Genomic DNA, 26,668 nt, shown 5'->3' with positions numbered 1-26,668 from the left:
GCAAATGAATTTACCTTTCGGCTTCTCAGTTTCATCATCTGTAAGTGAGGATTAAATACCATTTATAGATGATCTCATCCTAGTTTTCTAGTCCTACCAGTCCATTGTTGCAAAAATGCACAGCTCTATAAAGTGTTTCATAGGTATGTTTATATATATATATACACACACACACACACACACACATATACATATATATGTGTATATATACACACACATATACATATATGTGTGTGTATATATATATGTATATATATATATACTTATAAAATTTTGTAAGATTTTATTTATTTGTGTAAGAGAGGGTGTGTGTACCAGTGGAGGCAGGGTTGGGGGGAAGGTAGAGGGATAAGCAGACTCCCTGCTGAATTAGGAGCCCACACCGGGGCTCAATCCCAGGACCCTGAGATCTTGACCTGAGCCGAAGTCAGACGCTTAGCCAACTGAACCCCCCAGACACACCTACCTGCTCTAATTTAAGCCCAATGATAACCTTGTCAGGGAAATAAGATGCAGCTTCCTCCAGCCCAAACCTCCTTCTCCCTCAACTCCACAAATTAAAATTAGAGCCAACGTGCAAAGCCAGCCTCAAAATCACCACTTGTTTGAAGTCTTTCCTAAGTTCCCCACAACCATCCAACAATAACAAACACAAGCTGAGGGCCTACTAGGTCGCAGTCATTCAGGGTTCTATGTCAAACGTGACAGAGGTGGGCCCCATCCTTAGGGAGCTGGAATCTAATGGCAAAAATAGTGCCATTAGATGTTTCGATCTCCTTTTACAAAGTACTCAATCCCGACCCAATGCATACAGTGGGACTCCTAAGGACATCCAAGAATTTTTTGAAGAATTTTTTGAAGAATAAATCTTCAAAAAACATTCCAAAGGAAATGAAGTGGACTATTTTCATATCCTGTATTAATAAGGGTATAACTTTAGAAATTCTTGGCTTGAGATTCTGGAGAATATTACAGCAATGACATGTAGCAGTAGGTAATCCACAATACTGTGCTATTAGATATGCACGCTCATATGCTTGTGCAAACGTCAATTTAATCTGCAAGATTTAATTCAATGTATGGTTTCACCTACTAACATCCAATGAGTTGGGGCTTAACGTCAAAACAACAACAACAACCGCTACCATGTATTAGGCACTTGCCATCTGCCAAGCCCTTCATGACTATTGTCTTGTTTACACTCAGTAATCTACTAGGCCAACATTTCTTTATTTTTGCTGAACTTTAGCTCCATTTTATAGATGAATAAACTGAGGCTTAGTAACGAAGCCAACTTTGTTGTAACAAAGTGACTTACCAAGGGTCCTGGTAGACTCGGGGGTTTGAAGCCCAAGCCTGGCTTTAACATTTATGTTCTTGGTACTACTCAAGGCCTTTTTCTTCCATGGCCTGGCTGTCCAGCGTTCAAATCTCGGTTACCATCCCCGGATCATCCAACGTGTAGTAATGAGGTCATTTCCAACACAGAGTCTCCCAAAGTGTGCAGGGAAAGTATGACATACACCTCATGAAGGTGAATGGGCATCATTTCATGGGAAGAGGCTGAGGGGTCAGAATGGTTTTGTTGGGAGTCAGTGAGATCCCGCACACACGCATCACCAAGGCCTGGTCTGGGTCTGACTGGCTGGACCGCGGGAGCTGTCTCTAACTTGCCAAGCTGCAGAGTTCTTACATTAAGTCTTAGAGAGCCAAGGAATCAGCCAAATTACTGATAAATACATAAGAGGGCAACAGGATATTTTTGCTGTTATTTTAAAAATGCTTTATTGAGTTCACACAAACAGAGGAATATTTTATTTATGAATTTAATATAAATGCCATGAAATATATGCAAAAATACAGGCAACCTGTGAACAGAGCATTAACACTAGTCAAGTTCCACTTGGTTTAATTTTACCCAAATCCCCCCTGGGTTCCTGGGAAGAATTTCAGCATAACACAATTATTTTCAGTTCAGAAAAATATTGACTGAGCTTCTACTACATGCCAAACATGGCATCCCTAAGAGTGAATAAGACATCTGCCTGCCCTCTCCTTTCTCTAACTTTGCATATGGTCCTTATTAACCTTTCTAATATGGATTGAAAAATCTATAGATAATTCTATATTTTAATAATTCCCCAACCAAAAATCAAGTAAAATGGTTCTCTAAATAGTTTATGTACTAGGTTTTATTACAGAAGAGAGAACTAGGGGGCCCATAGGCATCCCTAACTAAGCATGGAAAAAATTCCTGATGAACCGAGAGTCAGCCTCAGAATCCTTCTCAATCCAGCACTCCTTGTAGTCACTAGTGCACTTGGCATGTGAGTTGCCAACCCTCTTTTAAAGTTTTTCACTAAAAATCTAAAAATGGGGGCCTGGGGGGCTCAATCAGTTAAGTGTCTGCCTTCGGCTTGGGTCATGATCTCAGGGTCTTGGGATGGAGCCTTATGTCAGGCCCCCCACACCCCACTCGAGCTCTCTTTCTCTCAAATACATAAATAAAACCTTAAAAAAATAAAATGCCATCCACTTAGAACAGTTACTATTGAGGCTACAGTAACATTCGACATTCATTCCACAAAGATTTACTGAGCAGTATAATAAGTAATGCTAAGGATACTGGCAATGGGCCAGGCACCACACCAAATGCTCTTCTTGCATGACTACTTAATTCTCATAAAAACCCCATGAAGGGGTGCCTGGGTGGCTCAGCTGGTGGAGCCTCTGACTCTTGGTTTCGGCTCAGGTCACGAGCTTAGGGTCCTGGGATCCAGCCCCAAGCTGAGTCCCCATTCGGGCTCCACGCTAAACGGGGAATCTGCTTCTCTGCTTCTCTGGCCCTCTACTCCTCCCCATCCCCCGCTTGTGCGTGCTTTCTCTAAAATGAATAAATAAATCTTTTCTAAAAACCCATGGATTTAAGGTAGATGTTATCATCCACTGAACAGACAGTTACAGATGAGTTTTGTCTTCTGTCTTGCTCAGGACCTGCTGTCCCTTCATCTGCAAGTGGCAGCTCAATTTTTCTCCTAAGAATTGTCCAACAGGCATCTCAATCTATGTAGTTACCAGGTGAGATTGATTCCACGCTCAACGCCAGCGCTAGGTACCTGACTCAAGTCTTGCCGATGAAAATATACATCTTGAACACAGCAATTTTTTAAAAATTTTTTAAAAGATTTTATTTATTTATTTGACAGAGATCACAAGTAGGCAGAGAGGCAGGCAGAGAGAGAGGGAAGCAGGCTCCCCACCGAGCAGAGAGCCCGATGCGGGGCTCGATCCCAGGACGCTGGGATCATGACCTGAGCTGAAAGCAGAAGCTTAACCCACTGAGCCACCCAGGCGCCCCTTTTTAAAGTTTTTATTTATTTATTTGACAGAGAGACACAGTGAGAGAGGGAACACAAGCAGGAGGAGCAGGAGAAGGAGAAGCAGGCTCCCCACTGAGCAGGGAGCCTGATGTGGGGCTTGATCCCAGGACCCTGGGATCATGACCTGAGCTGAAGGCAGAGGCTTAACTGACTGAGCCACCCAGGCATCCCGGCCACAGCAATTGTTAAAGTTTGGTCTGGGACCCAAGCTGAACCCACTAAAGGCAAAGAGAGCCACTCCGGGACTTTCGCTGGGGCTCTTGGCAAAGAGACACTTCTTTCACTGGGTTTGTTAAAGCTGGGGGGTTTTTTTGTGTTTTTTTTTGTTTGTTTGTTTGAAACTGGAGACAAGCTATATGACCATCTTGCCCCTTCCTGGAGAGAGCCTGGCTGAGAATGCCGTCACCATGGAGGAAAGCGGAACTCAGAAATGGAGAAACCTGATTCCCATGCCAGAGTTTAAGAACCTCAAACTGGCCACATCTGAGAGCAGCTCAAAGCCACTTTGGTTTTGGTTTTCTGTAACTTACCGCCAAGAGACTAACACAACCCCATTTTATACATGACAACTTTTAAGCTGACAGAAAGTAAGCTGCTGGTCCAAGTTAAGACAACTAGGTAGCGGTGAAGCGGGGTCAGACTTCAAAGTTGGTACTTCTAACCATTAGGCTATTCTCTTCAGGCCCTGTGATGGAATTTTCTCTCAGTACTCAAGACTGGAGAGTAAGGTGTTGAGACTAGCATCAGTATGAAACGTGATAGAGCTTGTGTGAGGGGTGAGGACTAATTTCCAGGCAGCTGAGGTGGAAAATTGTAGCTGCAACATTCAAAATTGGCCGTAGTGAAAGGAACTGGGGGCCATGAAGGGGACAGTCCCTGAGGATCAGGGTCTGGACAAAGGGCTTCGTCATGCTACAGGATAAGAACGGCTGTATTTCCATCTTTGATAGTGATAGAACTCTGCTTATGTTTGTGACTTTTGGGTCACAGCTTAATTTATAGACTGGCCAGGAAGAAATTCTTTTCTAGGTCTTGGGGCATGCGGAAAGCGCACCAGAAGATTGTGTTATTATTTTCAGGGTCCTTGATAACTCAGGAAGAGTTTTTGTATTTGTTTTTGTTTTGAGAGAGAGGGAGACCAACAGCGAGTGGGGGTAGAGGGGCAGAGGGAGGAGGGAGAGAATCTTGAGTAGGTTCCATGCCCTGAGATCATGAAGTGAGCTGAAACCAAGAGTCCGAGGCTTAACCTACTAGGGCCACCCAGGTGTCCCACCAGGACGATCTTTTAGAAAATCCCATAGGGTCAAGATTAAAGGATACCATCTGACATTCTCTAATAAATTTTATTTAGTCCTAAAGTTAGTAACAAAATAGAACCTCAATCTTATGTAAATCTGTGATAATTCTTATCATTCCCTCAAATAAGTATTAGATCGCTTACACAGACTATGTATCTTTTCAAATCCAAAAACTTTTAAATGTGTCAAAACATATTTAATCCCTGGTGGACCTAGGTGAAAAATGCTCAGATAATCATTATGACAATTTGGCTGTCACCAAAGCGAAAAATCAAATTCTCTAATCCAGCCCTCAAAGAACTTAAATCATATTCAACATATGTGGACTTAGTAAGTTTGCAAGCACTCATTGCCTCATTTCTAGGGGAAAAAAAAGGTTCATTTGATAATTTAAATCTTCCCTTCAAACAAACTTCCCAGTATCTCCATGTTTTTGAATGCTTTCTAAAATTACTTGAATTGTCATTTTTTCTGGACTAGGATATATGAAAAAAATACATAAGGAAGGTGGGGAGAAGTATCCCGTGTAGAATATATTCTCTGACATTTTTTTTTCTGCTGGGAATTGACTGGAAGATAAATCACGCCTGGAGGCAGAGGGATGGATTCGATGACTTCTTGAAGTCCTTGGCAACTGGGTATGTCTCCGATCATGATTATGATTATGCTTATTTATTAACATTTATACTGGGCCATTTTAGTTGATTAGCACAATGCAATTACTAAAAACCTGCAGTTAAAAGTTCTGGGAAATGTCTGTGATGCTAGGAAGGGCTAGATATGATATCATTTCTGATTTTCAATGATTTAATTAAAATGAACAAGCAAATTACCTCCATGTTACAACAGTCTCTTAGCATAGTTTCCAACACGATGAAGAACTCCGTCTCATTGCTTAAAGTGGGGGCAAGAAGAGTTGGTTTGCAATCTCATGTTTTTTGCTAATTACACATAGAGCCCTTCTCTGTCCATACACCAAGAAAGAGATATTCTCTTAAAGTGAACGGCCATGGAAGACCTGAACGTGACAGCCAGTTTGCTCTCTTTCTGTCTCCAATGGGTCTAGTATTGTGGCCGTAGCCCCCCCTCTAGTCAGAGCCAAACCTTAGTGGGTGCTGAAAGGGTAGCAGCTCATGAAGTGGATGGACGAGAACAGGGGACCCTTAACCCAATAAAGACCTTCTGTGTTTTTGGAAATGCTGCCATGAGAGAGTGAGCCTTCAGAGGAAGACTTTATTTCTTATTAAAATGCAAATTACTCCAAAAATGTGAACCTGTTAAGTGTTCTCACCTACAAATGAATGAATATAGATGAATTTTACACACCCTTTTTTTAGAGCAGTGGTTCTCAAGGTATGGTCTGGAGAACACAGGACATCCCCAACATTGATCAGAGGGGCCTGTGAAGTCAAAACTCTTCTCATAATAATATGAATACATTGTTGACCTTGTTCACTCATTCTCTCTCAAGTGTACAGTGAAATTTTCTAGAAGTTACTGGACATGTGACTGTAGCAATTTGCATGCAAAAGCAGGATATGAGACTCTAGGTGTCTCCTATTAAGCCAGATATTTAAAGAAACTTGTGGTGAGCATTTTGTAATATATATATATATATATATATATATATATAAAATCGTGCTTTTTTAAGATTTTATTTTTAAGTAATCTCCACACCCAACGTGGGGCTCGAACTCACAACCCTGAGACCACGAGTTGTATGCTCCACCAACTGAGCCAGCCAGGGGACCCTGGAATGTGTATAATTGTTGAATTATTATGGTGTCCACTCAAAACTAATGTAATTTTGTAAATCAACTATACTTCAGTGAATAAAAATTTTAAAAAGGAAATGTTAAAAGTAATAAGTTAAATATAATAAAGTTAATTATAATAGTTAAACATAATAAAATTTGCAAAAAGATAAAGCAATGCCACTCCTGTACTAATTTTTTGTTTGGGAAAATATCTCCTCAAAAGTATTTTGTTTGTGTAAACACAGAATGGATTTTTATTACTTTTAAATAAAGTAGTAAGTTGTACATGTTTTTCTCAGTTTTAATGTCCAATATGGCAAAATAGCCCACATAAGCAAAAGCCCTTTGAGGTCCTGAATAATTTTTGAGAATGAAAAGCAGTCATGGGACCACAAACGTTTGCTGCAAAGGGTGTCAAAGTAAGAAGGGGCCTTCAAAAGTATTACGTCCTCTCTCTCACATCATTTACAGGTTGAAAATCAGTCCCCCGAAGAGGACAACTTACCTATGTTCTGGTTACCTATTGCTGTGCTGAAACCACCCCAAAACGCAGCAGCTGGAAATACGACAATCATTCATTTTTCTCTCGAATGTGAAATTTGGACCTGCTTTGTCCCAAAAGATGTATAAGAGCTTCAGCTGGAGTGACTCGAATATTTGAGTGCCGGGACAGCTGGGACTTGCTGGGCATCTGTCTCTCTCATCTGGTCTTCCCTAGTGGCTAGGAAAGCCTTCCTCACAGAATGAGCATTCCAGGAAGCTGAGGTGAAAACAGTGAGGCTTCCCGTGACCTACGCTTGGAAGCCCCGCAGCTTCTACCACTTTCTATCGCGAAGCAAGTCACTGACAGCGGCTCAAATGCAAGGGGACGGGAAGTTAGGTTCCATCTCTTAGTGCAGGGGGCAAGGAATTTGAGGCCATCGTTAATCTACCGCACCTGAGGTCCTGGAATTAGCATGAAAAGAACTGAAACTAGGGGGGACCTGGTTGGCTCAGTTGGTTAAGTGGCTGCTTTCTGCTGGGGTCGTGATCTTGAGGGGTCTGGGATCCTGGTATTGCCCTGTGTTGGGCTCCCTGTTCAGTGGGGAATCTGCTTTCCCTTTCCCCTTGCCCCTCCCCCCTGCTCGCGCCCTCGCATGCTCTATCTCAAATAAATAAATAAAATCTTTTAGAAAACAAACAAACCTGAAACTAGAATCTATCTCTCTTGAGTCTTGGTGGAGTATGACACCTTTGACAGTGGTACCTGGACCGATGAAAAGAAAAGAAGAAAGTGTGGGGCACTGTGGGGGGGGGGGTCATGTTCATTCGAAAAACACCTTGGGGTGGACCCTAAGCAACCACGTGAGGAGCATGAGGATTTGGGAGCCTGAAAGGAGACTGCCGAGGAGGACCTGGCTCAGGGACTCTCTGATAGAGAAGAGAACCTAATTCTTTCTTAACATGCACCTCTCCCCCCACGGCCCCCACCCGCCAAACCTCTCCACTAGTTATCTCTGTCTTTAGGACAGTAGGTGGGTTTGATCGATGGGGCAAGCTACTCGGCCAATGGGAAGCTCTTCCAATGTTCTCCCATTGAGTGAAAATACAATGTTCTTCCACAGAGTGGAAATCTGTTTCCCTCTCACTTCTACCTGATGGTTCTAGATGGAGGCATGCATTGCCTTAGGGTAACATCGCAAAAGGCTTCCAAATGGCAGCTCTGTAGCTGTTGCGGCTATCATAATCCCTGTGAATTCCTTGATTCTAGGTTTCTTTTTCACTATTGATGTTTTTTAATTCCTCTACCAATTAGGTCATTCTCCTATAAAGCACCCCAGTTTGTCAATCGCTCTTTCGAAGTATTCTTCAAGAGGGATCTGACCATCTCACCACGGATGAGCACCCCCACCACATTCTGGGCACTCTGCTGTTATCCATGCACCCCCGTAATACATTGTGCAAACTGAACTCTTAAATCTCTTCCGTGTGCAATCTACTAACCGTGCTTCTCCTATGTGTGTGTGTGCATGCACATGCACTTCTTGGCCTGTTTGTTTGTTTGTTTGTTTGTTTCACTCAGCTGTGGAAATTTACATTCATCCCTAGAAATTTGACCTACATAGGTCCAACCTGCCAATATCTCTACGAATCCAGACCCTGTCACTAAGACTACTCATTAACCCCCCAGGACCCAGATAATCTGCAAATCCGTTCAGTATTTGTTCTATACCTGTATCTAAATCCTCGGGGAAAAAACTGTTGACCTAGACAGAGCCCTGTGTCACTCCACTAGAGACCATCCTCTATGCCGATATCCATCCACTAATCAGCATCCTTTGGGTTCGTTTATTCACCTAACTGTTGTTAATTCATCTAATAGTCCCATCCTTTAGTCCATATTTCTCTATCTTGTCCATAATGATCTCGGGATCGGCCTGGACAGATGCCCTGCTGAAGTCCAGATGCATTAGGTCGGCTGCAGTTGGGGGCTGTCTGAACCCGCTGTCCCTGTCACAGGAAATGAAGCAAATCTGACTCTTCAAACATGCCGTGCACTCTGCTCATTCTGTGGATTCACTCAAGTTACTTCTCGGCTCAGAACTTTCTCCATTCCCCCTGCCTGCAGTTGTGTTTCTACTGCTCAGATGCCCCTTCTTGCAGAAGCTTTAGTCCTTGACTCCTGGCACAATTATTTCAGGCCTGGTTTATTTCCCCAAACCTCTTTATACATCATACCATGTCCCAGTGGTTTGTTTATGCTCTGTCTCCTTTCCCTCATCTAGAACGAGCCATGTCTCATTTAATAAATGTATGATGGCTTTAATTCAACTAGACCCTGGTGCCTACTGACCATTGCCTCCTTTCCCCAAAACTCATAAATCACTCATTCCAAAATCCAATCTAGAGCCCACAGTGTGGTCTCTAAATACCAATTCCCACTAAAAACGACCAGGACCCCTCGGAGAAATGCCTGATACCAAGTCGAGGAGAAGAGTGTAAAAAATGAGCCTGGGACATTTTGTCATATCAGCCAGCAAAGAAGCTTTCCTTTTGACAGGACCCTATCAAAAGAACCGAGAAACAAGTCGAGGCGGCTTCCGATGGTCAAAGTTTGGGTAATCTGAACACAAATAAGAATAAACACTGAAACGAAAGAAAATATGTAAAACATACTTAGACCGATGAGTTCATAATGCTGAACAAAACAAAACCCAACCCCCAAACAAGACAGAAAGCTCCACTGATGATCTCTGAAGGACACGAAGCAAGAAGGTCGTTATTCTGAAAACTGGTAAATAGAGGTAATGAATTCAGCATTTATCTTGATCAGCCAAACCTGACTATACCAACCATATCTTAGGTACCCGATGATTGATAAACGAGGGTTTTTTTTTTCTTTTTTTCTTTACAGAAGTATTCTAGATAATAAATTAACCCCCAAAATGATGTCATTAGGATATTACCATTTATATGAATGAAATCTTGTAATCAAGGCAACACTAATCAATGGCTTCTAAAATCACTATGGTAACCAGTTCATGGGGAATTTATAATGGATGATACTAGATGATAATACCCCAGCCCCACAGATCAAACCTGACATCATCAAAAGACCGCCAGCCTCCTGCTATGTGCAGTAGGAAGGAACGGTGCCACCTCTGACTATCCTGGCTAAGAAGTAAAACCCGGGTCTGAAGAAACCTCTCTGTCCAATTACCAGTTCACAGGAAGTAATAAGGGTTAGGGTTAGCCAAGGCCGTCAGCCAAATTAGAATGTTTACCGTTCTACAGTACGTCAGAGCCATTTTCCTCTAAAATAGATTGTAAGGGGGCGCCTGGGTGGCTGAGTCAGTTAAGCATCTGCCTTCAGCTCAGATCATGATCTCAGAGTCCCGGGATTGAGCCCCGGACCGAGTCCCACATCGGGCTCCCTGCTCAGCCGGGAGTCTTCTCCCTCTGCCCATCCCCGGTCCATGCTCTGTCTCCTTGTCTCTCTCTCTCTGTCTCTCAAATAAATAAAATGAAATCTGTAAATAAATAAGTAAATAAATTATAAGGAGGAAAAGGAGGGGTGAGATGTATAGGTCAAAAAACCTCAAAAGGCATAAAAACCAAACACGGGGTATTTTGTTTGTTTGAATTTTTGTTTGAATTCTGACTCAAACCAACTAAAAAGGGACGCCTGGGTGGCTCAGTTGGTTAAGCAGCTGCCTTCGGCTCAGGTCATGATCCCAGCGTCCTGGGATCGAGTCCCACATCGGGCTCCTTGCTCGGCAGGGAGCCTGCTTCTCCCTCTGCCTGCTACTCTGTCTGCTTGTGCTCACTCTCGCTCCTCTCTCTCTCTCTCTGACAAATAAATAAATAAATCTTTAAAAAAAAAAAAAAACCAACTAAAAAAAATTTTTTTTGTGAGACAGTTAGGGAAGATCAAACACCAGATATATGAAGATATTAAGAAATTATTGTTGATGTGATGATGGCACTGTGCTTATGTATTTTTAGAAAAGTCCTTATCTTTCAGAGCCAATACTAAAATACCTAAGAAGGAAATGTCTTAGATTTACCTCAAAACAATCTAGTCAGGGCATGGGGGAGTGATCAGAATGGGGGAGTGGGGTAGCCATTGAGCTGATCATTGTCGTTTCTGGATGAACACAACGTCTTCTTATTCTTTGTGTATGAGGGACACTCTCCATCATAATTTTAACATCTAATCTAGAATTTTCCCTGAAATTCTTGAGTCTAGCAGTCTGTTGCTCTCAGAGCCCCCTTTCCTTCCCTTCCTGAAAATGTGTCTGTTGGAAGAGCAGCTTTTGTTTCCTCTTCCATCCTTCATGATTCTACAGACCCCACTGAAAATGGTGTGGAGATCTGGAAGAGTTCTCTTGGGCCCTCAGAACAGGACCTTGCAGAACTCATTCAGATGGTTGGAACTGTTCACAGCACTCCGACCACACAAGGCTCTGGTCCCTGGTGCTCGTGTTCACGCTGTTTCCATTCTGAAGCCAGTTCTATGTGACAGAAAAGAAGAGTAAAACCTGGTGTTTTATTCAGTGTTCTTTATCATTTCCCAACATTAAAAAAAAAATCAATCCCAAGTGGTAAATTTATCCCTTTTATCATCTAGTTCTTTCTAAACATAAGAAAGAGACCTCTTTGTCATCATTAGATATAAAAAATAAATAAAGCTGGACTCTGGCATTTTTGATTCTATTCTTCCTGTCTGTTGTCCTTTAAAATGACCTGTTCCTGCTTTCCTTCTTTTGCATAGAATTGATGGTTTTTTGGGCAGCCTCTCCTCTTTCTTAAGAGATTTCTTTTTTTCTTAATTTATTTTAATTTTTAAAAACATTTTATTTATTTATTTGACAGAGAGAGAGAGCACACGCAGGGAGAGCAGCAGGCAGAGGGAGAGGGAGAAGCAGACTCAGCTCTGAGCAAGGAACTCAACACGGGACTCGATCCTACGACCCTGGGATAACAACCTTAGCCGAAGGCAGATGCTTAACCAACTGAGGCACCCAGGGGCCCAGATTTTTGCTCATTTCTAATAGCACAGTAGGAAGAGTATGGGTAAACCTCCTTCACTGGTATTACACAATGTTAGTGAGTGTTGGAAAACCGATACCATCATATCCTGCTCTGCAAATAGAAACTGGTACCACCTTTCTAGAAGGCGATTTTGCAGTGTGTGTCCAAAGCGTTTTTGAAAATATGTACTCTTTGATCACTTCACTTTTAGGGAGGCACGCTAAGCAAGTCATGTGCATATGCAAAGATTTAGCTAAAAGGGTATCCGGAGCAGTGTTTTAAAATATACTTTAATAATTAGAAGCTAATTTGGGGCACCTGGGTGGCTCAGTCATTAAGCATCTGCCTTTGGCTCAGGTCATGGCCCCAGGACTCCAGGACCCCAGGACCGAGCCCCGCTTTGGGCTCCCTGCTTGGCGGGAAGCCTGCATCTCCCTCTCCGACGCCCCCTGTTTGTGCTCCTTCTTTGGCTGTGTCTCTCTCTGTCAAATAAATAAAATCTTTTAAAAATAATAATAATTAGAAGCAAATCCAATGTTCAACTAAACAGAAGATGTTCATGATACATAATTTAGGGGGAAGAGGAGATCACAAAGCAGTGCATAGAGAACGTTTCCCATTTTAAAAAAATTTACATATTCATATGGAAAAAAAGACTGGAAAGTTACATAAGAAATCCAAGTACAATTCTTTTTTGAAAAGATGTATTTATTTATCTGAGAAGGAGAAAGAGAGGGGCAGAGGGAGAGAGAATCTCAAGCCCTGACTTGGGTCTCGATCCCAGGACTCTGAGATAACAACGTGAATCAAAACCAGAGCTGCGCCTGGGTGGCTCAGTGGGTTGAGCCTCTGCCTTTGGCTCAGGTCATGATCACAGGGTCCTGGGTTCGAGCCCGCATCGGGCTCTCTGCTCAGCAGGGAGCCTGCTTCCCCCTCTCTCTGCCTGCTGCTCTGCCAACTTGTGATTTCTCTCTCTCTGTCAAATAAATATATAAAATCTTAAAACAAAACCAAACAAAATTCAAGAGCTGGATGCTTCACCAACTGCACCATCCCGGACACCTCACAAGAATAATTCTTTTTAAGGACTACATTCCATAGCATTTTCTCAAATAGATATTTATTTCTTTGAAATAAGAGGGGACAAGTAATTAGCCATAAAAATAAGAAGAGGACACTCGGGCCCAGCTCTCTGTTGCGAGCCATCTGCTCTGACCGGATCATCTCCCTGGAGCAATCATGAACCTCCCTGGAGGGTTTTTGCTGCCCTCTCTCTGTGCACAGAGATGAGGGGACAGAAGGAGTGACTCCCTCTGTAGAAGGTAGTTTCAGCAGATGGTGAGAAGATCTCTGCCCAGCAGCTGCTAAATAAGGATCTTGGCCCAAGAGTGCGACCAAGCCACACTCAAGAAACCCACTCTGGGGGCGCCTGGGTGGCTCAGTGGGTTAAAGCCTCTGCCTTTGGCTCAAGTCATGATCCAGGGTCCTGGGATCGAGCTCCACATCAGGCTCTCTGCTCAGCGGGGAGCCTGCTTCCTCCTTTCTCTCTGCCTGCCTCTCTGCCTACTTGTGATCTCTGTCTGTCAAATAAATAAATAAATAAAATCTTCAAAAAAAAAAAAAAAAAAAGAAAAGAAAAGAAACCTACTCTGGCCTCAGCTCAGCCTCTGGAAGGGCACAGTCTGGCCCCAGCCTGGGGCTGTTTAGTGCTTTGTGGCTCACCTCTCAGCAGTCAACGGTGTTCTTTCAAGAGGTTTCCCTGGGGTTTGGGTTAAAGCTGTTGGCCTCTGCTCTGTAGTCTCTTGTGTGACTCACTGTGGTATTTTGTCCATTATTTGTCCCACTTCCCTCCTAGCAGCCTCCCTGCCTCTTCTTTAAAAAATGTCTTGTCCTCCTCCTCCCCCGTAAGCCTGATCCCAAATGGTGAAGGTTTATGAATAAGCCAGAGAGTTAGAAGTGAGTTCGTGATTAGAACCCTCAGCCTCATAATTCTGTCGGCTGCAGTGGAACTTAGGACCTTAAACAAATAGGGAAAAAAAGGGAGAAAGGAGGAAGGGGCAGGGAGGGAGAGAGAGAAGAAATGTCGTATGTTTAAAAAGAAAATTAATATTCTCCATTATATCTAACTGGGGAAATACTACGAACATGCATCACTGTAACCATTTTATTGTCTTCTGGCTCCTAAGGTCTAGGACACATGGTGCCTGTCCCTGACACTGGATTACGTTTGCTTCTAAATTCTGAATCAGCTGAAATTCACATTAAAATGCATGATGCTGCAGTATATTGCTGGCAAACCCCACAAACTTCCTAAATAAAGCAAAATGACATAAACAAACAACAACAAAGGCAAGTTCTTTCGAAAACCCAGAAAGGAAAATATCTTTAGAAGTTTTAGAATCCTCTTACGTTTTTATATGTATTTCAAGGCTGAGCAGTTCAAGACCGTGAACGACGCCACTGCTTCCAACACAACTCTCATTTGGCTCCCTGGGCTGAGTGAAATGCAAGACCATTCTCTTGGAATTAGTTCTGTGTATCATGGAGGCAACATGGAGCCCTTGCGTATCAGGAACTCGGCCTGCTTTCCTTGTGGGTGCAGGAAACAGTGACCTACTAAGTGTGATGGCAGCGACAGAGGGAAGGGCCACCTAAAATAGATGCTCTCACTTCTATTTTTTTTATTATTATTTATTCATTTGACAGACAGAGATGACAAGTAAGCAGAGAGGCAGGGAGAGAGAGAGGGAGGGGGAAGCAGGCCCCCCCGCTGAGCAGAGAGCCCGATGCGGGGTTCAATCCCAGGACCCTGAGATCATGACCTGAGCTGAAGGCAGAAGCTTAACCCATTGAGCCACCCAGGTGCCCCTGCTCTCACTTCTAGAATGCCCTTTATTTCACCTTCAGTGCTTCTTCCCTCTGTGATATCTGGATCTTGGCACCTTCTTTTTTTTTTTTTCTTTTAAAGATTTTATTTATTTATTTGACAGAGAGACAGATCACAAGGAGGCAGAGAGAGGAAGGGAAGCAGGCCCCCTGCCTAGCAGAGAGCCCAATGTGGGGCTCGATCCCAGGACCCTGGGATCATGACCTAAGCCAAAGGCAGAGGCTTTAACCCACTGAGCCACCCAGGTGCCCCTTGGCACCTTCTTTTGAAAATACTCCCAGAGAACAAAATTCTGAGACCTTAATGTCAAGAATGGAGAAAGAGGACAGTCGCTCTCCTCTTCCCTGTTCATGTTGTTGCACTCTTCCCCGAGCCCTAAATACGTCCTTCCATTTCCCACCAAACACATTGCCCCTTATGGTCCTTCTTTCATATAGAAATATACGTAGAGGAGATTCCTGAGCCCTGCCCCCAAAATAATAATAATAGTAATAAATGAAGAGAATGTTAAGACTTAAAAGGACCTCACGAATTTATACCCGAATTCCTGAGGCCACTAAGACCTCTCCCCAGACTGAGCAGTGACTGGTCTAATGGCCAGTCCAGGGTGGAGATCCAGACCCTGCAAATGCACGGCCCCAACAAAGGCATGGCCCACCAACAGTCCAGTAATTCCCTTCCCCCCCCCAGAAGGCTGTAGACCTTGGGTTTGCTCCATCTGAAAAATGAGCTTTCAAGACAACGTCTGAACACTTCTGAATTGCAGATTTCTAGGACATCAGAGGATAGTTATTTAATAAATATGGGTCAGACAAGTGAAGGGTTGATACTATCATCAAGTACTACCAACCCAGAGAAGCGTGTTAATGAGGATCACTTGACCCAAGTAACAGAAGCGAAGATCTTGCCCTCAGAGAGGGGAGTGAGTTTATGTTTTGAGGTGCCCTGTTGGGCTCCCTGAAATCCCAGCACTGGGCAGAAGACTTGTGTACTCTGCCTGCCCGAAGGCTCTACTTCTATAACATCTCTTGAATCCCTTTATCTCTCTTCATCCTACACTGCTATTCTCTTGCTTAGGTATCCATCATTTCTTACCTAGATTAAGCCTCTTCATTGATCGCTTGGCTTCCCCACTTCCTCGTTCCTTCCCCCCAATTCCCACTCCACTGCAGCCATAGTCCCGTAGGACCAGATTCCAGCCATGTCTCCTACCTTCTGTCCCATCACGCTCCTCTTTGGGTCCCCCATCACTCCATGCTTTCTGGCTTTGGAGTCACTGATGATCGCTGATTCCTTATGCTTGCAACGTTCTCCTTTTCTACTTTACCACCATTTTATTTGCTCAGTCCTACTCACTCTTTAGTACCTAGCATAGAGGATGTCCCCTCTTTCAGAATCCTTCCTTGGCACTCTAAGAAACTACAGGTCCATTATGAGCCTACTGGGACCTCTTCTCTACGGCATCCTTATTCCAGAATGAGGGTAACAAAGGAGCCACCACCTGAACTCTGTCAGCTGCCATAAAACAAGGCAAAAGAGAGAAGTAGAGACTTAGACACTAAGTCTGAAGTTTTCCACCTAGAAGTCACCCTATAGACTTCCTTTCAATTTTCATTACTCAAAGCAAGTCATAGGGCCACATCTAACTTTTAAAGATTAGGGAAGTTAAATCATACAATGTGCCTAGAAATAGGGAGAACTGAAACTATTTTTTTTTAAGCAGCCCTATTGACTTACACATTAAAGTAAATTGAGGCTCAGAAAATCCCCAATGGATTTGGTGATCTTAATGAAAAGGGTTTAATTTGTGTGACGTTGGTGGGAGCCATGTCAGAGGAAGCTATGAGTGATTGAGACATAAAGAAATAGAAGGAGTGAGAACACCAGACAACTCTTTCAGGACGTTTGACTGTAAAGTAGAGGAGGTAGATAAATGGTGGTGGTGGTGAGGGTTTGGCCAAGGAAGAAAATAGTGTTTGTTGGTTAGTTATGAGTATGAGTGCAGCTTGAGCACGTTTATATGATGCAGGATATACCCAGATAAGCATGAGTGTCTGAAGGTTCCTAAGAAGAGGAATTGGGTAAGGTCTCCAAACCGGTGGGAGAGACTGGACTGTAATGCATGGTGGAGGATGGGTTTTAGGTTAGACTAGGCTTCCCTCCCGGATACAGTAGGGAACAATGGAGAAGCAAGTGAGCACAGGTATCAATCCGTTTATAGACTGGGAAGTAGGAAGTTGAGGGAATCTGGTTCAGTGATTTGCACCGCTGTGAAATTAACTTATATAAAGCTATCCTAATCTATTCCACTTGGAGAAATTTAGGAGATAATTACAGGGGAAAAAATAAAAGGATGCTCTTTGGTAATACTTGTGGTTTCCTAGCATAAAGATTGGGAGGATGCTAAGCATATTGCTTCTCTGTACACCCTACACCCCAACTGAGCCCTATTTCAGGCACTGTTTGGGCAGTTTTAAATGCCAAATGCCATCTTCTAGACACACATATAAACCCAGTGAAAACTGGCTTATTCTTAAGAGTTTTAACATAGCTATGAAATGAAGGTCTGTTTTTGCCCAAACTCATCCCTAAATATGCAGGGATATGTATTAACTTCAGAGGCTTTCTCTCCACTCTCTTTCTGTCTTCCACCTGAAAATGATTTCTCAACTCACCCTATGATCACACAGGTCAGGACATTGCTTAGCCTAGAAGAATAATCTTACCTGATCCTTTTCTCTGGAGCATAAGCAGATGCCTTCAAAGTCTGCTACCTTAGGACGTTGCCATTCTAGTTACTCAGGCAGCTGCTGGCCTGGAAAATCATTGTCCTCTCCCTAAATGCTCTTCTGCACTCTGGCAAGCTCACTCAGGGTTCATGATTATTTTTTTTTCCTCCTTTTTCAAATAGGTTTTTTTTTTTTCTTTTTTGGTTCAGACAGAAAGGCCTCCCTGCCTAATTTAATTTTGTTTCTCCTTTCTTTGTTACAAGCAGATGTCACTTTTACATCTGTGACTCTGATCAAATGCCCCATGTCTCCCCATCACCAGCCCAGCAGATGTTACTACTGTTAGCCAAACTCTAGCAAAAAAAAAAAAAGGTAACAGGCAGCCCCTTCTGCTAATCATGATGTTGGTGGGGGAGACAACAAGAGAAGTAGAATGGGGCTCTTCCATGATGATGTCCTTAAAAAGATACATACTGGAGATCTGTAACCGATCAGCTACATGGAGGCTAGCACATACATATGAGGTGTCTCTGAAATGAATTTAAATGCAGAAATACCATCTATGAGTTGGCCATAAAGCTCCAACCCAAATCCACATAGCCAACTCAGGGCAGATGCCTCTTAAAGTGACACGACCCTGGACACACAGTATTTATATGCAGGAGTAAAGCACCACATTAATCCTATATAAATATTGTGTAAAAAGTAAGACAAAACACAAAAGTAACTTCTATACATTCATGTCTTCTAGTAAATTCTTAAAAGAGAAATTTTCTGCCCGATTGCTTTATTTCCTCTCATTTGATATCTTAGAACCTGCTCTTTCATACGCATTGTAAACACGCAATGGGAAAGACAGGGTCCATGCACTCTAAATTCCAAAATGTTTAATGTGCAATTCAAGGAGACTCTACCACCACCATCATCATCATCATCGTCGTCGTCGTTCTCTTCACCACCATCATCATCACCAGCATCATCAAACCCGGTGTCTAACACTCATTGTATTCTTTCCAGGTGCCAAGCGCTGTGCTAATTGCTTTGTACGCACTATTGTCAATCAGTTAATAATTGTTAGTCCCACAGTGCCAGGAGGTTAGTTACCAGAAATACAAAGAATTTCTATTATGAAACGTGTGTATTACGGTTGCTAGGCAAATGGGAAATGTGGAAAAAAATGCTAAAATGCTAGGAGAGGGTCTCTATCCGTGGATCTTCATACTTGGGGATGCTCTGGTTGGCTTGTTGACGTTCTGGGGAAACGTCTCAATAAATTCTGGTTAGGATATTTTCTTAGTGCAGGTGAATGGGAAAGGCTGCCGCCTGCAGAAATCTTTGTGGAGAAACCCAAGGACAAATCTGGCCTTTTAATTCTCTGGTTGAGAGAGCTGTCGGTTCTGAGGGGAGCCTTTGGTAGTCAGTGGCCTCACTGCACCGGGATAATTTGGATGCAGTATCAAATAAAGCAATCAAAAAGAAAATTCCTCTGAAACTCTCACTGGTATTTAATATTTTATTCATTCCCATGTTATTGTGCTTTGCCTGCGGTGAAACAGCCTCAAAACAGCCTCCTAGGAGTGAGGCATTAGGAGGCTGACAAGCGTTTTCCCATGAATCGCTACTACAATACAATGGCATTTTGTTTGCTGTTTTGTTTCCTTGTCTTCTAACATTCTTTCTGACTTTCAAGGAAAAAAAGCAGAAGAAAAAGAAACCCTCCTATGAATGGCGAAGAAAAGGAAAGAAAAGTTTCTTTTAAACTTTCAACCTTTTTCATTTGGTACTGGGTAGCATGTAAACATTTTTTTTTTCTCATGGTATATATGCGGGTAGTTCCCCCCCCCCCACCCTTTTTTGGCGCTTTAAATGCCTTTTTTCTTTCTTTCTTTTGCCACACAGCATTGCCTTTCCATTATTGATTCAGAAAATCGGCAGGGGAGAAAAAATCAACCGTGTACACATATTAAGAAAGGGAAGTCAGAGGAAGATAGATCAAACCATCCATCTATCCATGTGGTCATTTATCTATCAATCCATCTCCGCTACCCACCCGCCTCTATTAAAATAAATAGCAGGCACTGTACACATTGCTGGTTGGCTGAAGTTGTGATCTGGACAAAAGGTCTGTTTGGGAAAAGGATGCTGAAGCTCTAATTCTATTTGTGCCGGTTGAAAATCAGGAGGGGTTTTTCTACACTTCACTTTTATTAGATTATTTCTTATAGATGGTTTCTTTTTTCCTCCCAGACGCGTGGTGGAGGCTGCTGAAGCAGTTGGTCTATAGTTGGAATAATTAAATTAACCATTTGGTACAACTTTTAGGGGAGAGCTCGCGTGTAGAAAGCACAACTCTAACAAAACAGGGCGCTGGGGCTGGGGCTCCGGTCTGGCCCAGCCCCACAAGCCTTTCATCTTCGGAGCAGAAGCAGGACCCCGGGCCACAAAAGATCCACAGAGGGGACGACGGGCCAGGGACGGTGGGGGTGGGGTGGGGTGGGAAGAGGGACGGTGACACGGAACAAAATAAACCTACAAGGCCTACAAAGGGGAAAATGAAGTCAAGCGCATTTGCTCATCCGACCGTGCGGTCCCGGCGCTGAAAGGTCCCCCGGTACAAAGACAAGGAGGCGCACAGCACCCCGACCGGCTAGGCCGGGCGGCAGGGGGCGCCTGGAGGGAGGCCGGGCCGACCGGGGCAACCGGGAGAGGGCTGGGGCGGCTGGGCAGGGGAGAAGGGGAGGGAGGCGGGTGGGAGCCGCCGCGGGCAGGGCGGGGAGAAACCCAGCCCCCGGGGCCGCGGGGAGCGCGAGGCAGTGCCCTGCTCCGGCCTCCGCCCGACCAGCCTCCCGCATCCCACCGCGCCCCGGCACGCCCCTGCGGCCTCGCACCTCCCTTGCTCAGGAGCCTTGGGCGAGTCCTCGCCCCGCTCCCCTGGCTTCTCCCGGTGTCACCCTCAGAAGCCTCCAGATCCAGCTCCGCAGAGCAGCACACAGCACCCCCTACGCCAAGCTCCTGCGCACACGGACTGCCGTCCTGCACCGACTAAATCCCAAAGTTCTACATCGTCACTCAAGAGCCACCGCCCTCAGGAGGTGTGGGCAGAAGCCTTGCTCCTCCGAGCTCCCCTCACAGTCCAGGTCCGCGGCCCGCCTCCGCCCCAAGGGCTAGAGGGGCCTCTGGGGACCGTCTGCAAATTGGGACGCAAGGTGTAATTGGCCTGCACTCCGGGGGGGGGGGGTGCGTAGGGCCGGGCCCCGGCCGGAGAGGTGTAAGCCCATAGAGGTGTAAGCCTGGTTATTGGCTAGCCAAGGGCCTGGAAGCCAAAACGGGTCCCCTCCCAGACACAGTGTCACTCTTCCGCAGAGAAACGCGCTGAGATTCCGCGTGAGCCGGAGGAGCCGGCTAGGCTAGCCGGGTGCACCCCGGGCCAGTGCTCCGCGCATCCACACCCTCTGAATGCGGGCCTGGGGCAGCGGGGTCGCGTCGGGAAAACCAAGAGGCACCCCCCCCACACACACACACACACAAAACTTCGAGCGATTCTAGAAACCTGGACAATCGCAGCCCTATGCTTGACGACCTATCCTCAACCTCCCTTAACGGGTGGGGGGTGTAAATAAGAGTGGGGAAATTCCATGTGTAGCCACGGAAGGGGCACAGCCACCTCCCGGTCTAAATGCAGATTCATATTCATGAGAACGGGATAAATAAAGACAAATCCCCACTGTAATAACACTTGGATTCCCATCCGTCTTTGCTGGCCTTTAGGTTTAGGGGACTGAAGACAGATGTTTGCATCTCTTTTCTCCTCTTGTCTGGTGACCATAAAGAAAAACCATTTAGAGCGTTGCAATTTGTTTCTCGCCGCAGTACAACCTTGTACACATTTATTTTCATTTCACCCCCTTGCACAAAAAAGTGCGCACTGGTCACCAAGGGCCCTTCTTTATCAAATACGCATTGTACCACATACAACTGCAATAAAACTATCAGCCCTCCCCATAAAACTATCACCAGGCTGCTCGGTGGGTCCCCGCTGCCTGTACTGCCGACATTAGGTCTTGCGAACGTCCAGGGGATGGCCGTCACCTGAAATCAACCTGAAACTCACCCAGCAGAGAAGCACAAGGCTGGGGGGGGGGGGGCCGCTGTCCCTGTTTAATCCATTACGGCGTCCGCTGCAGTTCAGAGCGCAATAAAACACGGTGGCAGTGGAGAGCGGGCGCCCATCCACTCCCCAGCACTAGCATCGAATTAAACCACTTAGTTTGGCAAACACTGAACGCCTAAATGCCCCTATAAAGACTTTATGAGTTTGTTACTTTAATTACTGACTTGTTACAGAGCACATAAAGGGGGTAATGAATGCAATAAAACTAATTATCTACACATTTAATTCATATAAAATATCTAGGGTTTGTTTACACCACCCGGCGATTCAACTAAGCATTCCTCCTCTTGTCCACCGAGAGGAAGGGTTTAATGAAATAGTTTTCCTTATTCTGCTAGAGCCTAACGAACCAAATGAAAATTACCCTCCGCTTAAATCATGGGGCCACCGAGGTCCACAAATCACTGTTCACTTCTTTGTCTGTACCTTCCAGCCAGCACCCAAGAGCCTGAGGAGTTGGAGAAAGAAAGAGCTCGACCTGGAGCCTGGGCATTTTGAGAGCAAAGATTTCACTCGCTGCAGTCAACAAACCTAAAGGGCAAGCGGTCGGCAATCCTCTTTGCGAAGCCCCGGGTCTTCGGCGGACTGGGGGGCACCTGAAAAAGTGTAGCTGATAAAAGAGGAGAGTGCCCGAGAGGGATGGAAGAGGAGACACATTTGGGGATACTTCATGCCCGCTTGCCAGTCATGGCGTAATTGAAATCAACAACCGCACAGAACCTCCAAACCAACAGAATGCAAACCTTGAGCAAATGCAGAAAGACACAGAGCGGACCGCAAAGAAGCCCTCAGCAGAGACAATCCAGATGTGTCACATTCAAGAGCTTTTACTCAGATGTGGCTTTATTTTTTAAACAGCTGTGTAAGCGGAGTCTCTAGAAAAGCATGTTAAGCTGCGACAAGAAATGCAATTTATAAGATGCTCTTTTTTTTTTTTAAACCCCCTCTACCAGGTGTATTTTAAAGAAATCCGCTTATCCTTCACATAAACCCCCTTGGCCCACTTACTCTATGTTAACGGGGTGCCTGAGTCTTGCCAATGTCCCAGTCCTTTATAACATTTCATGCACTTCGGGGGGTAGGCTTGTTGTTAAATTGAGCGTGTAACGCTCTTACAAAACAGGTTTTCTATGACATCAAGGTTTCTTCTCCCTAACCGAAGGGAAAAAAAAAAAGAGGACGAAGAAGGGGGAAACACACACACTATCTCAATTTATGCCTAAGGTATATGATCAGTTAAAAAGGCTTAAAAGCTCGGGGAAATTGGATCAGGGAGAATCGTCACCCAACTTTCATTATTTCCAAGTAGTGTGATTGAATTAAAGGGCAGGGAGCTGGTTAGAAGGGAGGATCAGGGGCTCGGTGCGTAATGGTGTGGTATTAAATTCTAATTAGAGATGCAGGAATCAATGATAGGGAGGTTGGACAGCTCAGTTCCCCAGTGCCAGCCCAATAGACGGATGAGTTATTGTCATGTAAAAAGCGCCAGCAATAAGACCAACCGCTTTGCTATTGTCCAAGTGGAAAGAGCCAAGTTTATTATGAGGACTATATGCTCTAGAGACCTCAGACAAGGCATCTCATAGGAGGCTTTTTCATAAAACTAGGCTCTGCTGGTAGTAAGGAGGCCAGTTTGGAGGCAGGCGTTGAGCTGTGCACATCTCCCCACTCCAGCCACCTTCTCCATACCCATCTTTTATTTCATTTTTCCACTTGGCTGAGCCATCCAGAGCCTTTTCAATGTATAAAATGGAATATTCTTACCTCAATTCCTCTGCCTACGAGTCCTGTATGGCTGGGATGGACACCTCGAGCCTGGCTTCAGCCTATGCTGACTTCAGTTCCTGCAGCCAGGCCAGTGGCTTCCAGTATAACCCGATAAGGACCACTTTTGGGGCCACGTCCGGCTGCCCGTCCCTCACGCCGGGATCCTGCAGCCTCGGCACCCTCAGGGACCACCAGAGCAGTCCGTACGCCGCAGGTAAGGACCGCCAGCTTTCTCAGCGGAGGAAGCCGCCTTTCCGCTCGTATATAGGAAGCCTTGATTGCATTTGAAAATGGAAATGTGTTTAGTATTTACCAAACGAAATTTGCTTACACAAATGAAAGAATTTATCACGTTAGAAGCGATTGCAGGGAGGGGTAATTCACTTACAGGGTTACACTATCCTAGTCACACCCGAACCGCCAACAAAATTATCTTAAGCTGCCAAAATGATAGGCATAATTTATTTACTTTGCGATGAGACGTAAAGCTTAGAAAATAATTAAATAACAAAGAGTAAAGCTCATTACTGGCAGTGTCTCTCTCTTTTTTTAAGAACCGACAGCGGCTCACACCTCTTGGGCTGGTCATTTTTATGATTATTTCTTTAATTTATTATTATTATTTTGCAGCACTTTCCCCCAACTTTTGGGCAGGGTCAACTTCTGAGAACTGAAAAGTTCCAACAGTGGGAGTGTTGGGTAACTTCTTCCCCGGTTCCCTGATGCTCCGACTGATGTTTTTGGACTTTTTTTCCTCTTTCGCTTTTCCTCACCAAAGCATTATCCCGCGTCCCGGCCCTCGGCCGTCCCCAGTGAGCTCTTCCAACCCACCCAAAGGCGCTTGTGCCAAGAGGGACCCCGCCAAAGCCCGCAGTTCGCCGGTTTCGGTATTCTACTAATTCGCTCGGTTTTTCTCGGCAGCGACTCTCAGCCAGTGCCCCGCGCCGGCGTCGGTGGCCGCTCTAGTGCTACCTGACCTTGGAGTCCCCACATTCCGGCTCCGCGGCGCTCTCGCGCTCCAGACAGTTTTGCTCACACTCTGTCCCCTCTGTCGTCCCCCAGTTCCTTACAAACTCTTCACCGACCACGGCGGCCTCAACGAGAAGCGCAAGCAGCGGCGCATCCGCACCACTTTCACTAGCGCGCAGCTCAAGGAGCTGGAGAGGGTCTTCGCAGAGACGCACTACCCCGACATCTACACCCGGGAGGAGCTGGCCCTGAAGATCGACCTCACCGAAGCGCGAGTCCAGGTACGCGCGCCCACAAACCGACCCTGCTTCGCCGCCCCGGGCCCGGTACGGTACGGTGGCGGGGACCGGGCGGTGCTCCTGAGGGTTCGGAAAACCCGGGCTTTTCAAAGACAAGGGCCCGGGACCCACGGCTGAACAGAGAGGCCAAGTTCGGAGGGACTGTGCGCGCGAGGAAGCGTTATAGTGCGCGCTCTCGTTTATCTGTGCACAGCTGCAAAGCCTTCCCCACCCGGTGTAGTCCTGCAGAGACTTTCGGGGTCTTGGGACGTGAATGAGCAAGGCTTTTGCAGGACAGGAAGTGCCTTGTGGGAGGAGCGCAGACTTTGCCCCCGTATTAGACTTGGGGTTTTTTGTTTTTGTTTTTCTGCCTCCTCACTCAAGCTCTTTTAACTTGAAACCGTGGAGTAGAGGTGCATTTTCCCGGTAACTATGGCTTGGATCACACTGGCAAAGGGGCTGTGACTCCATGAAGGTCACGAACCGCGGCTAACTCTAACCTTATAGGGAAACAGGTGCACTCACGAGCTGGCCAAGGCGCCTCTCCAGGTGAGCCCCATTGTACGGTATATTAGGCCCAAAGGCCAAGATGGGCGGCGAGCATCAAACCAGGGACCCCCCTCCTCCTTCTACCAATTAGCGTTTAACCTTAGACCTGCGGCGTGGGGGGTATGGCGAGTGTGGGGTGGTTCAAGAAACAGACTGAGCAAAGGCCCGCCAGAATTAAGGCTTCCATTTTAGGGCCTTTCTGGGGCCTGGGGTCTTTTAGCCTGTCCTGCAAGCAGTCATTTCCCTGGAATGCTCAGGTGCCCCTAAGAAAGTTTCTCCGAAGACGCAAGGGAGACAAGGGAGGGGGCAGACTTGGTGGCGCGGTGTACCCGCGGCGCTCGGACTTTAAAACAAGCCGAAATGGAACGTGGGCCGTCCCAACCCGCGCTCTGCTTCCCCCTTTCCTTCTTCCTTTCCCTGCTTCACCGCCTCTCCTCTCCTCTCGGGCCAGGTGTGGTTCCAGAACCGCCGCGCCAAGTTCCGCAAGCAGGAGCGCGCGGCAGCGGCCGCCGCGGCCGCGGCCAAGAACGGCTCTTCGGGGAAGAAGTCCGACTCGTCCCGGGACGACGAGAGCAAAGAGGCCAAGAGCACCGACCCGGACAGCACGGGGGGCCCCGGCCCCAACCCCAACCCCACTCCCAGCTGCGGGGCGAGCGGCGGCGGCGGCGGCGGGCCCAGCCCGGCAGGAGCCCCGGGGGCGGCGGGGCCCGGGGGCCCGGGAGGCGAACCCGGCAAGGGCGGCGCGGCGGCGGCGGCAGCGGCGGCGGCGGCGGCGGCAGCGGCGGCGGCGGCGGCGGCGGCCGGGGGCCTGGCGGCGGCCGGGGGCCCTGGACAAGGCTGGGCTCCCGGCCCCGGCCCCATCACCTCCATCCCGGATTCGCTCGGGGGCCCCTTCGCCAGCGTCCTATCTTCCCTCCAAAGACCCAACGGCGCCAAAGCCGCCTTAGTGAAGAGCAGTATGTTCTGATCTGGGACGCGCGGCGGCGGCGGCGGCGGGCGAGCCGGGCCGGGCGGGCGAGCGGGCGAGCGGGTGGGCTCCGGGCTCCGGTCGTCGCTGCTGCCGAGGCTTTCCACTGAGGGCCTAACGTCATCGCGATACGAATAAAGAGAACATGGCGTCGCCCCATTTCAACCCCACTCCTACCCCATCCTGAACCCCCCCCCCCCCCAACAAAACAAAACTCAAAACTTCCCTAGCTTCGCACCTGCCTCAGGGGCCTCGCAGGCCGGCCAGGGCTCCGCCTGCTGACCGCGAGGTGCGAGCAGCGCGGCCCGGGCTCGGGGCACTCTCAGGGGGGCTGTGTCTGCGTGTCGGTGTCTGTCTGTCTCGGGGAATGTGTGTCTGAGGCCCGAGCAGGTGACAGGGAGA

The 26,668-nt window shown here is 46.3% G+C and overlaps 1 protein-coding gene across 1 annotated transcript; it reads left to right on the top strand.

Moving 5' to 3' along the window:
* Positions 1-23,476: 23,476 nt before the first annotated feature.
* Positions 23,477-26,266, top strand: PHOX2B (paired like homeobox 2B; the record flags this gene model as incomplete). Its single annotated transcript, XM_080797169.1, has 3 exons — positions 23,477-23,717; positions 24,566-24,753; positions 25,751-26,266. The coding sequence occupies 3 exons, from the start codon at positions 23,477-23,479 to the stop codon at positions 26,264-26,266; spliced, it is 945 nt and encodes a 314-aa protein (XP_080653295.1).
* Positions 26,267-26,668: the final 402 nt, after the last annotated feature.

The sequence above is a fragment of the Martes martes genome, assembly GCF_963455335.1.
Source record: "Martes martes genome assembly, chromosome: 2".
Classification (NCBI taxonomy): domain Eukaryota; kingdom Metazoa; phylum Chordata; class Mammalia; order Carnivora; family Mustelidae; genus Martes; species Martes martes.
The sequence above is the reverse complement of the archived record's forward strand: the minus strand, read 5'-3'. Positions and strand labels throughout refer to the sequence as shown.